Genomic DNA, 15132 nt, shown 5'->3' with positions numbered 1-15132 from the left:
ATAATTTTTTTTATATTTGGATTTTTATCATGGTAGGTGCTTCACATTTTCTTAAAGTGTTTATAGTATTTTGTGAAAAGTGGTTGCCCTTTACTATTTTGCTTATTAGGAAGTCAATTATTAATTTTTATTTGTTTTACTCTTTAGAGCATCTTGCAGCCTCTGAGACAGGGTTCATCGATAAGCCAACACACTTTTTATTTCTCACCTCAGGTTTTCCCCCTTTTGAGACACGGAGAATGATAGCCCTTCAGGCGTCGTTTCGACGAAGTCACTTAGGTGCACGCTCCTAAGAACTCTCCAGAGCACTTCGTCTGAGTGGCTGCCTTGGGGGTCCAAGTTTTCACGCAACGTCCCAGTAAACATTGAATAGTCCTGAATGCAAATGAAAGACATTCGGTTGATTTGTTTTGTCGAATTGCATTAGGTAACTGGGTTTAAAGGGACGCTAAAACATTGTACCTGTATAAGTAACCCCGGCATTCTTAAGCGATCTTCGACTAGAACTTATTCCTCCATTCAATCGGCTTGAGCACAGTGCCACCCCTCAACTGAAGAAGACACTACGCTTCTAAAAAATTGATGTGGTGAGTCAGTAAAAAGCAGTGACCGATTCTGTAAAGAGGTAGCGTTGCCGACTGTTTTCGTGAGTCTAGCTGGAGTGTCGAGGGAGGCAACGTTTTAAAATAAGGGAGTAAATTGCCCTTCTAGAGCACGAAAGCCGTGGCAGGAAGCTTCATACGCGAACAAAAAAAAACGCGTAAGGCTCGCCGCTACGTCAAGGTCTATAGGTAAGTGCTTAGCGATAAGGACGGACTACATTGCAATTTGAAGAAGCCACACACTAGTGTGTTAAAATTGAAAGTTTGAAATTGGATTATTGTATTTCTCCCACTCCCCTCTGCAATGCCTTTGGCCTTGAGGGTAAATAAATAAATAAATAAATAAATAAATAAATAAATAAATAAATAAATAAATAAATAAATAAATAAAAAGAGAGCATTTACTGCGACGCAAGAGCCGAAGTGGGAGAACATACTTTCAAATCAATGATATTCAGGATATGCCTTGAAATGTGCATGCCGAATTACGTTGAGTATCCGCTGTTTATTTGCTTAAAAAAGCCTCTTGTTTTATGCCATGGAACGGACTCCCTGTCTTTAGGAAACGGGGAGCGAACTGTGACTTTTGATTGCTCAGCGGCGTACACAAGTCAATCAGTCATGCGCGTAGGCACATCTCAAATATTTCTGGTGCCCGAATTTGGCATGCCATTGAATTATCTGGTATTCTATTCTGAGATATTTGGCATTCCACCCTACTGTGTTAGTACTTCATTTGAGTTAATTAAATAAAACTTCGCGGCTCACAAATGTGATTGGAAGAAGAAATATTGTGAATTCGACAGCGTTCCAGTGCGTAAAATAGTGATGCATGCGAATCCAGACCGTGGATGTAACTGACATGGGCTCAGGGTAGGGAGATCCAACCATTGGATTCATTGAACCGAAACTTCTTTTACACACTTCCAGGGTCTTAATTACGAGGGATTTTATGAGGGATGAACATGCTGTCAGCGAATGATTTCGTAATCTCTTTAAACCAGGCGAGTTGGAATGAGAAAGATCATTCTCGTCGCTAATTTTTTGACACATATTGAAGACAGGTGCGCAGATATTCGGCTGTGAGGGTGGTACCGTTCATTACTGACTGATGTAAGTTGAGGTAGTATTAGCCAGTGAATTGTCATACTCAATTAGAGTTCTGATAAAATGTCTCTACACTTGCCTTTGTATTTCGTGCAGCATTTGTGTAGTTTGTAAAAAAGAAGAACAAACCGAAGTACAGCATCTTATTTTACAGCATCAGCATTTTAAAGCAGTTATTTTTACTTTCGCACTACGTACGTCGCGCTGGCTTCGGTTTCCTGATATGCCCAAAAGCCTCCAAAAATGCTGATCTATTTCGTAATATTGCTGCATTTATTGGAGATGGAGCACAGAGCGCATATCGACACTTGGCCTGCTCATGAACTTGAAAAGGCATTCGATTCAATAAAACATGAGATACTCTTAGGTAAATTACCTTGCTATGGCATAATAGGAAACCACCGACCCCATTCGATAGTCACTTTACTTCGAAATTGGAATGCACACATCTAAATTGTATTTTTTCAAGATACACATAAATAGACGTTGGTGGACTGCGTAGATTGATCTTGTGTCCCACGTTTTCTTTTGTATGAAAATGATATAGGTAAACTTACAAGTACGCCTGAAATGCTTTCATATGCAGACGATGCAAACGTGCTTTTAGGGGGTACACTGTAGATCAAATATCTATAAACCTAAATGCTCAGAAAGTTAACTGGTATAATATCACAGTGCGAATAGCCTACAAATAAATGCTAAAAAGACGAACTATATATTCCTCAACCGAGCACAAAAGTTAAACTTTAGGAATATAGTGGATGTTAGGATTTCTGCCCGCGTAAGTGAACGTGTCAAATCAGCAAAATTTATTGGTGTTGCTTTTAATTAACATATTTCATAAACAAAACACGTTAAAGATATCCGCTCCAGGATTACCCACTCTGTCGGAGTAATTGAAAAAAAAAATATGTTCGTGTCTCTATGGCTAAAGAAACGGCTTGAACTTGAGCTCCTTCATTCGCATTTGCGCTGCTGTTTGTTATTCTGGGCTCATATGAGTAACAGAAACCTCGATTCACTGCTTATTCCTCAAATGAAGGCAATAAGTCGTCAGCATACAGTAGTTCAAAAGTATGGCTACACATTTGGGTTCATTACGTATATTGAATTAAAAACAATCATATCATGCCGCGGTACGCAATAGAATTGTATCAGGCCAGTAATAATAAAAGCACCATATTTATTATGTAAAATCACATCCACGAATCAATTATTATTTGAGAACACTGCAGGTAGGAAGAAATTATGGCGCGCGAACAATTAAATTTCAGTCAATGCATATTATCAAGAATAACCAAGATATCGAATAACATTTTACGACAGTACTTCTCCTAAAGAATGAAGAGAGGGTTGCAGAGTAGTTACCGTTTCACAGAAAATAGTATATAGATAAGTGTGAGTGCTCTTCTATGGTGTTATTAAGTCTTTGTGTTCAAATTGTGTTGTACATCTAATTACGTTATATTCATTCTGTTGTGAAGTTGCATTGCTGCTTACCGGGAAATGCTATGACTCTTCGTATGGAGATGGGCCCGGTCTGGCACTTTGTGTTTTGCCGTCCTACTAAAGGGTACCTGCATTCCTACACTTTAATAAAGTTCACTTCATAATTTGCAAAGCTTTAGGTGCGTATGCACTTACACAAGGCGGTTTCAATGAGGGGATGGTCTACTTAGTCCAGCACAGATAATTATTGAAGTTATAGTATTTTCTTATTGCAACAAGTTTACTACAAGTATATTACTCACCAATTTATTACCGAGCAAATATCGAAATGTGAAACTGACTTATCTCAAGTTCAAAGACTGCTCTACAGGCGACGTAGAAATATTATAAGGAAATCCTCAAAAAGAAATTTTCGTTTGCTCTAGTTCGTTTTATTCTCACCTGCGGTATAACGCTTATTACAGTACGAAGGCGATTCAACGGAACTGTGTGTATATCTATTCCGTCAATGGTGATCGTTCCTGATGTGCGCTGGATCATGCGCAGAAGTGCAAGTACAAGCGATGATTTTCCGGCACCCGTTCTCCCGACGATAGCCAACTGGAAACGTGAGCAAAACAGAACAGATACGTTCTATGAGAAACGCTTCGGTGATAAATACTCCGATATGCTGAGACATTTCTGCACAGAAACGATCGTCAATTCTATCCTACTTTTCATATGTTTTATCTTTGCTTCATCAGTGCCTCCTACAACATTTATTCACCCTATCTAAAGTCAAATAGAACGTCATTTATGTGGACGTATGGATTATTTGTCGGCACCCCAGTTTACACTGAGAGCAAAGTTAAATCGTAACTTTTATCTTCCCAAAGCACCAAGTAACAAATAAGAGACGCCACAATGGGGTATCCGAATAATTTTGGCCACTTGAGGTTACTTGGCGTGCTCAGTAAGCACGGTACGCCAGCATTTTGAGATCTTCCTCCATGAGAATTCTGCCGCAGCATACCGGGAATCGAAACCACAACCTCCTTCTCAGCAGCAGAACGCTATGTTCGCTGAACCGTTCTGACTTGTTGATAGGCGTACGCGTCAAGGTGACTCAGCGGGCATGCCTTTCGCCCTGGTGAGCCCGAAGTAGCTGGCCTAATTTGTTGCCGCCGCATTCCAACTGGAACGAAAAGCTAAAATTCTGGTATGCTTAAACTGAGCTGCGCATTAAAAGGCCTCAGGGGTCGAAATTATTTCGGGGTCCTCCGCTACGGCGTCCCCAATTAAGTACTATGCTGTTTAGAGACGTTAGGCGCCACAATTTTGTTAGAAAACTAGCACTCTGGCTTTCTTTTAACGATCGCAGGTGGATGACTATTTCAAAGTATGTTCATCTAGTAAAGTTGCGCAAGCTTAGTTTCGTATAAGGTTCAGGTTCAGGCAATATCAGTAAACGACACAAGGATCAAGGATGCAGGCTTCCAAATGCACGCACCTTCTGTCCCGCTTCTGCCTACAAAGGATACACCCTTGAGCGTGTCGTCGGTGATCCCTGGTCTATAGGATGCGCTGAAATTTTCGAAGCTCACGACCCCTTTGCTGGGCCACAAGTCATCGTAGGGCTGAACAAAAATCCGAGGGCCTTCGTGTTTGGGGTGGCCCGTGGAATCCTTGCGTTTGCTAAGAACTTCCTACAGGAAAACGAAAAAAAAAGTGACTCTCATGAAGCTATCGTCCGTGGTAGGCTTCCTCGTGAATTATCCCTCATTAGCTTGTAAGGAGCCGCCATCTCTCGTCACGAACTGCAGGAATAGGAGGAACGAAATCGCTCAGCTTTATTAATGCGTAGCATTCTTTGGCTAGGTGTTATATTAACTGTTATTCCATTCAAATGTGTTCTAAGATTACAGTGATTGGCAAATATCGTTCTGGCGGAAGTTGACCTAGGCCGTACTATGAAAACAGTACGTGCCGACTAAGAAAATGAAGGTGTTTCTTTTTCGTGCAGTAACCAAACCTATGCCAAGTGTGTGCTGGCCGCTCTTACTTCACATCGGCTCTCCCGTGCTTCCGAATGTCGTCCCCGCAAGCTGTCTTGCCGACGCCACGCATTGCGCATTGTATTACTTCGAAAAAAAAAGAAACTGTTGCTGTTGGAAAGAGTCGTTGTTCGTTTTTTAGCTCTATTGAGCAGCTCTATTCAGCTCTAGAGGTACCCTACGCGTCAAGGCACCACTCGATACACAAGAGTGCGCGTATTCTTTCAACGCGCCGCTTGCGTCTGGTTGATCGTAGAATGAATGTGGCCACTGTCATCAGGCGATTTTATACATGTTAACGGACCTTCCGGTCGAGATTTGTTACCGTTGGTTATTGTGTAAAGCTTGATGCCCGGGGGGTGCCTGGTAAACAATGCTTGGCAAATCGTACCGCGAAAATTTTAGGAGCACGAACGCTAGTAAAACGTGTTTCCCTCTGAGCTTCGCAGTTATCTATATGGGGATGTACGCTGGGGCGGCACACCACGTGTCACAGGGAGACACCTCTGATTGTTGCCACCTGAGTGAAACCTTAATAGAGTTCTATGCTAGACATGTAATAATGCGTATCGACGATCTTCAGACTTCACTCGCCACCTAATTCGATTGCAGGCAGGGCCATGGCAGCGCCCTTAGGCCCGTCGCCGTTCGATATTGCGGCTACATCGAAGTTCAAAGCTTAGTAACGAAACATTAAGAAGGTTCCCTATCCCCAAAACGTTTTGACAACTCTCAGGAAAAAATAAAACTAGCCACTCGTTGTCATCAGCACGTTCGTCGTGCACACTCCACCGCGATTCTGTAAGCAGCATGGTGCCGGACGATAGACAGCCCTGTTATTTCAAAATTGCGGCGCCCTCTATAAAACGGTCGATATCAAGCGATTGGTCATTTGAAGAAACTTTAGTAGCAAGCAAAACGCCTCTCTCTTGAAAATCTAGTGTTCTGTGTTTCAATTCGTGTTGTTCCCATTGTATACAGCCCATCATGGCAAAGGGGGACTCAGCCCCAATGGGAAGCCTAGCTTTTCTTTAGTACACTACATTCGTACACGGTGAGCCTGAACAATTGTGAGGCAACACTAAATAGGACCATCGACCTTATCAATGTGTTCGTTCTGCCCCGCTCAAGCTGATATAAAACATTACTCGTTACAATGCAGAGAATTCGTGGAAGAGGGCAGGACACTGCTTTACGCAGCACACATTATCGCCATGGCCTCAACCCTGGCCGGACTCGAGCACGCAAGTACTCCACTCCGGCCGTGTCTCAACTAGCACCCACCAGCAAGATTTCTCTCCTGCCTTCCACATCGAAACCGAGGACCCACCTCTTTGTTAAATTCGGCTCGCCTGCGATTTTAGTTTCCCTACTTTTGTCTACTTTCATCTCTTGCTGCGCGGCGCAATTTGCGTTGAAGGGACCTGGTTGGAGCACGTTTCGCAGATAATCAAACAGCGCAATAGACTGGATGTACTGCACACGACAGACAGAGAGAGCGCTAACAATTAGTGTTTATTGCATTTCAACTGCAATATATAGGGAGAAAGAATCTGTGAAGGGATTATAAAAAACAGGCAGCAGACTTCAATGATTCCTTCGGCTCTGAACTCATTTACTGCGACGGCGGAATTATCTCGTAGTGAAGACGAGCATCTTATTTTTGGTTTGTTTGTTGATGTTAAATTTTTTTGAATACGCCACATGCCCACGAGGGGTGTTGGCCACGCCACTTAGCTATTCAGTGGGAGTTCATAAATAAAGAAAATTGAAAAAGCAAGATGTTGAATGTATTATAGGGAGAATATCCAAAGATAAAAAATATGGTATTGAAGCACCATGTGACCAAATTTCAGCAGATAGCTGGAACTCTTAGCAACGTCTCCGGCTTGATGATGTTGTTAACTTACGGAATGCATTGCAAATGGCCCTGCGACTGCGGCCAAAGTGCACATCTCAAAATGCTAATAAATTTATATAGGTCATTGAGACTGGAAGGTGATAGAGAGAGAGTTGAAGAATTTTGCGCAAAAAGGAAAAACAGTGGCATGATAAAAGGAAATGCGCGATGGTTTTGTCTTTCCAATAGAAGCAAGGCTTAGAAGTGGAGAACCCAAACTGATAACAAAAACTATTTAGGAGAGGGACTCTGCAGACTGCATGAGAATCTGCTCAACATAGCCATACATTGACATGAGAAGCATTGTTCCACATGCCAAGGGTGATGTAAATTCTGGAATTAGCATGCAAAATAATTACAGAAAGTTGTTAGTTGTGCAGAAGATAATGTTAAGAGGACTAGAAGAATATGATGGGCTCTATAAAGAATGAAGTACACGACCGATCTTTTAAAGATACTCTATGCTCAAAAGTTTTATTGCGATAGCAATTATATGGACACTTCCACCGTATTTCTGCCGTCGGCGTCGCCGTGAGGTTCCGTATAGATAAAATCTGCGCCGCGCGCCGTATGCCCGAGCGGAAGCGTGCGGGGACGCGCGCTATCACGGAGAGCGAACGCACTCAATCTCCCACGCGCAAGCAAGGAAGCGGGAAGCCAGTGCCGGGGCGCACTTCTACGCTGCCAACAACCGCGCTCGTCGCTCGTCCGCACCGTCTCTTATCTCCACACGGCTCTGACCTTTATGCGCCGTGCATTCGCCGCTCAGTTTCCGTTGAAGCGATAGACCGCACGTACCTTCGCCCACTGCGGCGTATATGCGCTTGCTGCCAGCGTTTTGACAGTCGTTGTCTGCAGTCATTCAGTGTGATCTAATCATTTTTGTTTGTCCGCGCTCACACCACAGTTAGTAATAGTCGGGCCACATTTTCCAACGCACGCTACACATGCAATGCTGCCCGGATCGGCAGTGCAGCGCTACAGGTGTGTCCCTTCGCACGCGCTGCCCATGGGCAGCGCTTCTCATCAACACCACCGTTTCACACGCGCCTTCTCGTGGTCATCGAGTCTCTCTCCATGTCGGTCTACTTACGCCGCAGCACACCTGCTTACTTAATCAGCTCATGCTTACTACAATTCATATTGCTACCAAAGCCGCTCACCTTACTTCGTATGACATTGCTGTGTTGCTATCGCATTCATTGCTTCGCCCTTAGGGCGAAACTCTGACAGTTTTTGAAAAGTGCTCCACTTCAAAGTTATGCAATGGATTAAACGAAATGCACAGGATGTCTCGAAACCAGACTACAACACACACAGTACTCAACACATCAAAAAAACAGAAAAAAAGCCAAAACTAAGGACTAACTTAGGTAAACAGGGTGTAGAGTATCAAATACCTGCATTGTCTCAAATAGTATCAAATACTATTTGAGAGTATGAAATACCTAAACAAGAGTATCAAATACCTAAACTCTAGAGTATCAAATACCTAAACAGCCTCCAGGATAACAGTGTTTGTGCATATGATGTTTTCAAATGTGCTTTCATAGAACATAATATCGACTTTGTGTAATTAGTTTGTTTTCTCGTTTTTTTTCTCGTATCATTGTTGGAGTTATTGCTGTTTTAGTTTTCTGTACATAGTTTGTGTATATATATCTACAATATGCTCTAAAGTTTCTACAGTGTTGTGTAGTAGCATAGTAAACTGTATTTTGGAATTTTTTAATGCACTCGCTTCGTGATTTTTGATCTCAGTGCTATTATTATTGCATGCTTCGGCTTGTCGAACTGCGTTAGGAGCCGAAGGCTTTGTCAGACTGTATAGCCTTTATCTTTTGCTTCTACTCTTTCAAATAAACCGGAGAAATAAACTGAAACTGAAAGTGTACATAGTCTGGACGCCGGGACACTCCCCTTTAGCAGGCAACGAGGCAGCCCACTCTGCAGACCGAGAACATATTCTCTGGGCAACCTCGCTAGACGACAGGAACAGTCCCTCCAGATGAACTCGTACTGGGCAGATACATGTGCATACTTACACATCACAGACTGGGGAGAAGAATCTATAACCCGCCGCCCGAGAAGCTCTCAAAAGAGGACGCAATAAATTACAGACTACAAAACACATTCCAATACGGCACAAAATACCATCTCATTTACGCCACATTTTACAATTACGACTGAAAGTTCTGCCACACGCCAAACACGCTGTACCACATCGTAACAACGCAGCCCAAAAAGTGACATAGCCTCTATCCCCCATCCCAAACCGGGGCAATGGGAGACCCAACTGACCAGCCTCAGCACTGATGACCAGCGTCAGCAGGCGAACAGGGCAAATCAGGCGGCCAGGTCACATGGCTTTGTGGACTGAGGAGCGCACCCGCAAGGAAGGTGACCGAACAACTTCGTCTGCTCTTAATGAAGCTCAATCGTCTACGCAAAGGACTGCTACTTATGTTTACTAATTTAATTTCAGTTATCTTCAGTTATTTTTATTTTTCGGCCCTCGCCTCTGCTGCTAGTCACCAATGCGGTCCTGTGGCGAAAAATTCGGTGACCCCTTAATTACACCATGGAATGCTGACGTTCGAATGATCGACGAATGTTGTTTGACGACGACAGAATGACTACAATGGTATGACACTACTGAGGTGATGATGATGGTGAAACGACAGCGTGACAACGATTGATGGCTAGATGACAACCGCGTGACGACGACTGTGACGACGATGGCTCACGAGGACGACATGAGGAGATGGGGATATCGAAGTTGCAATCACGACAATGTAACGACATCACGACGACCTCACGATGACGGCATGACAACGAATGCATGACGATGACTGTGTGACGCGACGCAACGATGAATGAGGACAGTGGCAGGAGGACGCGCGTTATGATGAGAATGACATAACGATGATTGTATCGCGAAACCTGTACGACGACGACAGCATGACAAGATTCGGATGACGATGTTGGTGTGAAGACGAGGGAACGTCCACGACGCCATGATGACGATGGTCTGACAACAGCAGCCGCACGATAGTGATTGTCTCGCGATGAAGGAATGACAGGGGCAGCATAATCAAGATTGATGACAGCATCAGTGAAGTTTAGTGACGTAGAATGATTGACGACGACGGAATGACGACAATGAGATAACGTGACTGAAGTAGTGACAATGTTAAAACGAGGGAGTGACAAGGACGGTATGATGACGATTGTGTGACGACGATGACGGCATGGAGAGAGTCGGATGACGAAGCTGGATTGATGACAATGTGACGACTACGACGGCATCACGACAACGGTGATTGGGGTGGTGATGATGTTGAAGCAGGTGGGCTTAGCCTGGCATACATAGCCGGCAACTGTTCCGCCTGATCCTCCTATGAGTTGAGATCAGGGGCGTGTCAACCAGGTGTCGATCAGCCCCTTGTCTCGCCGGAAGGCTGTGAACAGTCATTGCGCTCTCTACCTGATTACCGCGGGCCCTCCGGGGAAAACGACGTTATCAAAGGTCCTGTGCGTAAGATGACTCTTTTGTAGGCTGTCAGCCATCGCTTTTCTTTCTGCGTCAAACTGCGAGCATAGCGAAATGAAATGTTCGATGATGCCAATGTCACCCCATAAGGCACAGAGCGGTGAAGCGCAACGCCCAGTCTTAAATAACCAAGCCGGGGTGTACGCGGAGTCTGTTATAATGCGGTACAACAGCGTAGTTTCTTCGAGAGTATGTCCGTGGGTAACGCAGGCTTCGTGTGGAGTCTTGTGTATCACCCTAAAGTGAAAGCGGATTGCATCCTTAGGGTTCTGAAAAGTGTTTTGGCGCTTTCGCTTTTGGGACACATCTCAGCGGTAGGCGTGTAAGAGGGTCAGCTGTTTCATTTCCATCTATTCCTGCTTGGGCTGGTATCTATTGAAATTTCACGTTGAATCTTTTGCTCATTAGGTCGGTAATAAGTGCCAGAGATTGCCTAGTAAACTTCTCTCGAGGTGGGCCACGATGTAATCTTTGTACGCTGACTTCAAATTAGTCAGCACCACGACATCTTGTGCAGAAAACGCCTGTAGTTCCCATAAAGCCGTGGTAACTGCGGCGCTTTCTACAGTTGTAGACGAAACTACACAAGCCAGGCGGCCAGACCATGACACATCGAGGGAGGGTATGAAGCCACGATTGCATGACTAGCGGCGGAAACTATTAGACAACTTGGAAAACTGGGTCAGAGTCGAAGCTATGACGACGACAGCATGACGAGAGTCAGATCACGAAGCTGTGATAATCACAATTGTGCAACTGTGAGGGCATGATGATGTTGGTGTGGCGAGTAATGCATAACGATTGTATGACTACGATGGCTTTACAACGACGGCATGACGAGAGTCCGATGACAAAGTTTTAATCACGACAATACAACGACCACGGCGGTATTTTGACCCCGGGCCCATGCCTATAGTGACCAGCTAGTGGACAACTCGGGCCACTGGGTCGTGGTTGAAGGCGTGACGACGGCGCCATGGCGAGAGTAAGATCACGAAACTGTAATGACGACGATGGAACTACCACGACGGCACCACGGACATGAGCAGACAGGATGAATGGAATCGCGCACCACTGTATGGCTTCGATGCCCTTTAGTAACGTTTACACACATAGGTGCATTCAATATCGAACCGTGTTTTCTTTCTTATTATCTATCTTGGTAACTAACCAATTTCGGACTGTATTTTTTAAAATATGTTCTCCCCACCTCTCCCATACAGCTGTGGCGGCAGAAATGCGTTAAGTATCTTCGTAGAAATCCACGAAAAATGGTTCGTGGATTTTTTTTATATGGCGGTAGGTTGTAACGAAGCTTTTCACACAGGCGTACCTTCTCCAGAGGCAACTCTGTATATTCTAGGGCCCTCTGGAAAGCAGCATCACCCAGCGCGTTCCAGAAGGCGCCGAGGAAGACCAGCACGGTGGCAAATGGTACCTGCAGAAATGGTAAAAAAAAGGTGTTACTTCACCGCGAGAGGTGCTCCTGCAGCCTTGTTCGCCTTTTACATGTTCAGAAAGCATTGCTTTCTAAGGGGTTGGATGGAGAAGGAGGGGGGGCGGGGGGATAACGTTTTGATCTGGCTGTCCAGCACCGCCCTGGACGACTAGCGTCGGCTCGTAACGAGGGGCCAGGCGGTGAGAGCAGCATAGGGATTCCTGTTAAGTAGGGATCAGTTGCATCCGTCGCATGCGCTGAAAAGGCTCACTAAATGAAGTTTTAATTCATTCATTCAGAAAGCATCGACCATAATTGTGGATATAAGTGAATAGCCGAACGCTTCTAGAAAGTTATTCGCTTTATTCAACGAGTGATGATGCACTTGAAGGAGTGCAGTTGTTACAGTGAGGACATTTTAGTAGCGTTTTGTTGTTTCGTTGAGTAATTCCATAGAGAACAGGAGCATTAACCAGTACATCTGTAGTGGTGCCGGACCCTTCTCCGGTAGCAGCCTTTGATGCAGAGGGTGGCGCGACAAGATAGCTGTCCTACCCAATCCCGAGGGCTCCGCCATAGCATTTAAGCCTTCATACGCCCCAAAACCCTCACGCGGCAGCAAGTGCAGGCAGTCATGGCGGTTCGCGTTCACAAATAAGATGTTACGAGGGCATGTTTATAAGAAACGATTGGAGGGCGCTTAAGCTTGGCTTTCAAAAGTGGAACGCGATAGCATTCAAAGATCCCTTACTGCTTCTCATGCTTCCCGGCAACTGCAGCTAATGTCCCCGTAATCTGCACCGGGAAACGCTGGTCGCGAACGCTATGCACGAAGGCGAGTTTTCTGGTAGAAACGCGGCCTCTTGCGTGGGCCAATCCGGGAGGTAGTGCACAGCGGCGCCAAAAAAAAAAGCACATCATTTTCAGATTTGTGGCATTGTTTCAAATCCAGCGCAATGGCGAATGCTTGGCTTTGACTCAAAAGAATGGGAGAGTTATTGTTAGTGATTCGAAATCTGGAATAAAAAATTTTGATGCGGGCAGGATCTCAGCCGCAGCTGTGCACATATTATCCGTCGAGCAGCCTCCGGCGCAGCTGGTTTCGCTAATCTGGACACCGGCTCATCTGGGTTTGCGAGGGAACGAGAAGGCGCCCGCGCTGGCCCGAGGTCTCACTTTCCGAGATCCTAGCGCTGTCTCGACAACTCCCCCCCCCCGGGCGAGGAACCCTTACAGACCGGTGACGAACTGAGCACTTTTCAGGAAATTCCCAACCATTATAAGCTGGGGCGTCAGACTTATTCGAGAGCGGATAAGAACCTTACTAAAAGAGAGGAAGTGATGTGGAGGAAGCTGCAAAGGGTGTATTTCCGAACCCGTAACTGCTGAGCAAATGGCATCCCGAGTTGTATAGCCCTCGGTGTAGGCACTGTGATGGTATAGCGGACTTAGATCCACATGGTTTGGACCTGTCCTAGCTTTGACGAGCCAAATAGATGTAGATAATCCTGGGAGTTCTTGCTACTAACCCAAGAAGAAGATGCTCAATGAAAAGTGATCGGTCTCGCCCTGAGCGCCGCCGGCTCCCAAAGGATCCCGGCCGACGGTTAAGGAGGATGATTGAGGGCCCAGGCTACAGCCACTACCCCGTCATCTATTTGACGGGTGCAACTAAAGTCACTTCTCTCTCTCTGGTATTGTTTCGCACTTTTAATATTTAAGTTTGAGAATGTTTAACACGAAAGGCATGCGCTGTGGGTGTTTAGTTTCTTGACATTTGTCTGTTGGCTGTCATTCTCGAAATTCCGGGGAAAAATTTCGTCAAGAATGAAAGGCAAGGTATGAGTAACTTTGGTGATAGAATGGTGGGGCAGTATAACCCGCATATACCGCATGTCATACAACAAGACGTGGCATATACATATACTTAAATATGTACGGCGATTTTCGCTTACGGAACGCCGGCTCCGACGCCGACACCGGATTTTCTGCGACGCGGGGCCCTTAACGCTTTCGCGTTAAAAGCCAAGATCTACCTTCACATTTTCACCCATTATCTATTTGTTGAAACCACCACAGTAGGCCTACATGTTTAATGAAATATAACTGAATATTTACATTACCGTTGCAAATGTAATATCCAGAACTCGTAGGTTTCAGAGAAACACGATCGCATCGAATTTATTTCTTGTAATCCGATATGTATTTACACTGCGTCGGCGGTGAAAGTCCGACTACGAGCCACCGACCGCAAAAACACGAATGAGCAAAAGAAAGCCATTAGCTTTAAAACTTGAAAACTCCCTCTCCCTATCGGCTAAGTGAACCATTCACAACCTTGTGAGAGTAAATTGTCATTGCACATCACCTAATCTGCTTCGAATTCCCACCGCAAGCGACGCGTCATACTTACCTCACGTGGTCAGTTCTTTGCGCTCTAGAAGGCGGCAGCATGTTGTGAAAAGCTTGTGGCGTGTGCCATTTTATAGTTTGACCTAGCATATGACATATTTGATTATTGTCATTGTTCGTTTGTGTTTTGACCACCAACTGCTTATCGATGACCTGCGGTTTGGGAGTACGCTCAAGAGGCACGCATTGCCTGTCTACTTTTACCACACTTCGTTGCCACGTGGCGCTGCGCTGCACACGTTTCGATTCGTAGATTGCCTAAAAGCGAGCCATTAATTAATATAGGTGGTGTCAATAACAGGACGTATATGACGTGTTTCTGGCTCCCGCATTTGCTTCCGCCACATGTAACCTGAAAAAAGCAAAGCCTTTAAGCTCTGCATCTTGAACCTATAGAGAGCGCCACCACAAAACGTGGATTTTGACATCACCTGTTGGACGACTGAAAAAAAAAAGTTAAACGCCCACTGCAATCGCTCAGGACATGGCCGCTGCTTAGGAGCAGGCACCGCTGTGCAGGAACCATGGCTCTCCTGCAGCAGCATCATTGCGTACCGTCGCCAGTTGCGCTGGACGTTTTCCATCGAGACTACAATAAGTGTTAATATTTCTAGGATTTCAACGGAAATGAATGTTCG

The 15132-nt window shown here is 45.1% G+C and overlaps 1 protein-coding gene across 1 annotated transcript in view; it reads right to left on the bottom strand.

Annotated features, from left to right (window-relative positions):
• Positions 1 to 244: 244 nt before the first annotated feature.
• LOC119462219 (ATP-binding cassette sub-family C member 2) overlaps positions 245 to 15132 on the bottom strand; it is a 39972-nt gene continuing 25084 nt past the window's right edge. Inside the window, exons 7-10 of the mRNA XM_037723566.2 lie at positions 11978 to 12082; positions 4648 to 4843; positions 3600 to 3758; positions 245 to 375 (exon numbers count right to left, since the gene is read on the bottom strand). Of these exons, the coding sequence (XP_037579494.2) occupies positions 3664 to 3758; positions 4648 to 4843; positions 11978 to 12082 (396 nt within the window). The 3' untranslated portion in view covers positions 245 to 375; positions 3600 to 3663. The remainder of the gene's footprint in view (positions 376 to 3599; positions 3759 to 4647; positions 4844 to 11977; positions 12083 to 15132) is intronic.

Source organism: Dermacentor silvarum, chromosome 8, assembly GCF_013339745.2.
Source record: "Dermacentor silvarum isolate Dsil-2018 chromosome 8, BIME_Dsil_1.4, whole genome shotgun sequence".
Classification (NCBI taxonomy): domain Eukaryota; kingdom Metazoa; phylum Arthropoda; class Arachnida; order Ixodida; family Ixodidae; genus Dermacentor; species Dermacentor silvarum.
This window is presented reverse-complemented; position numbering and strand designations above follow the sequence as displayed.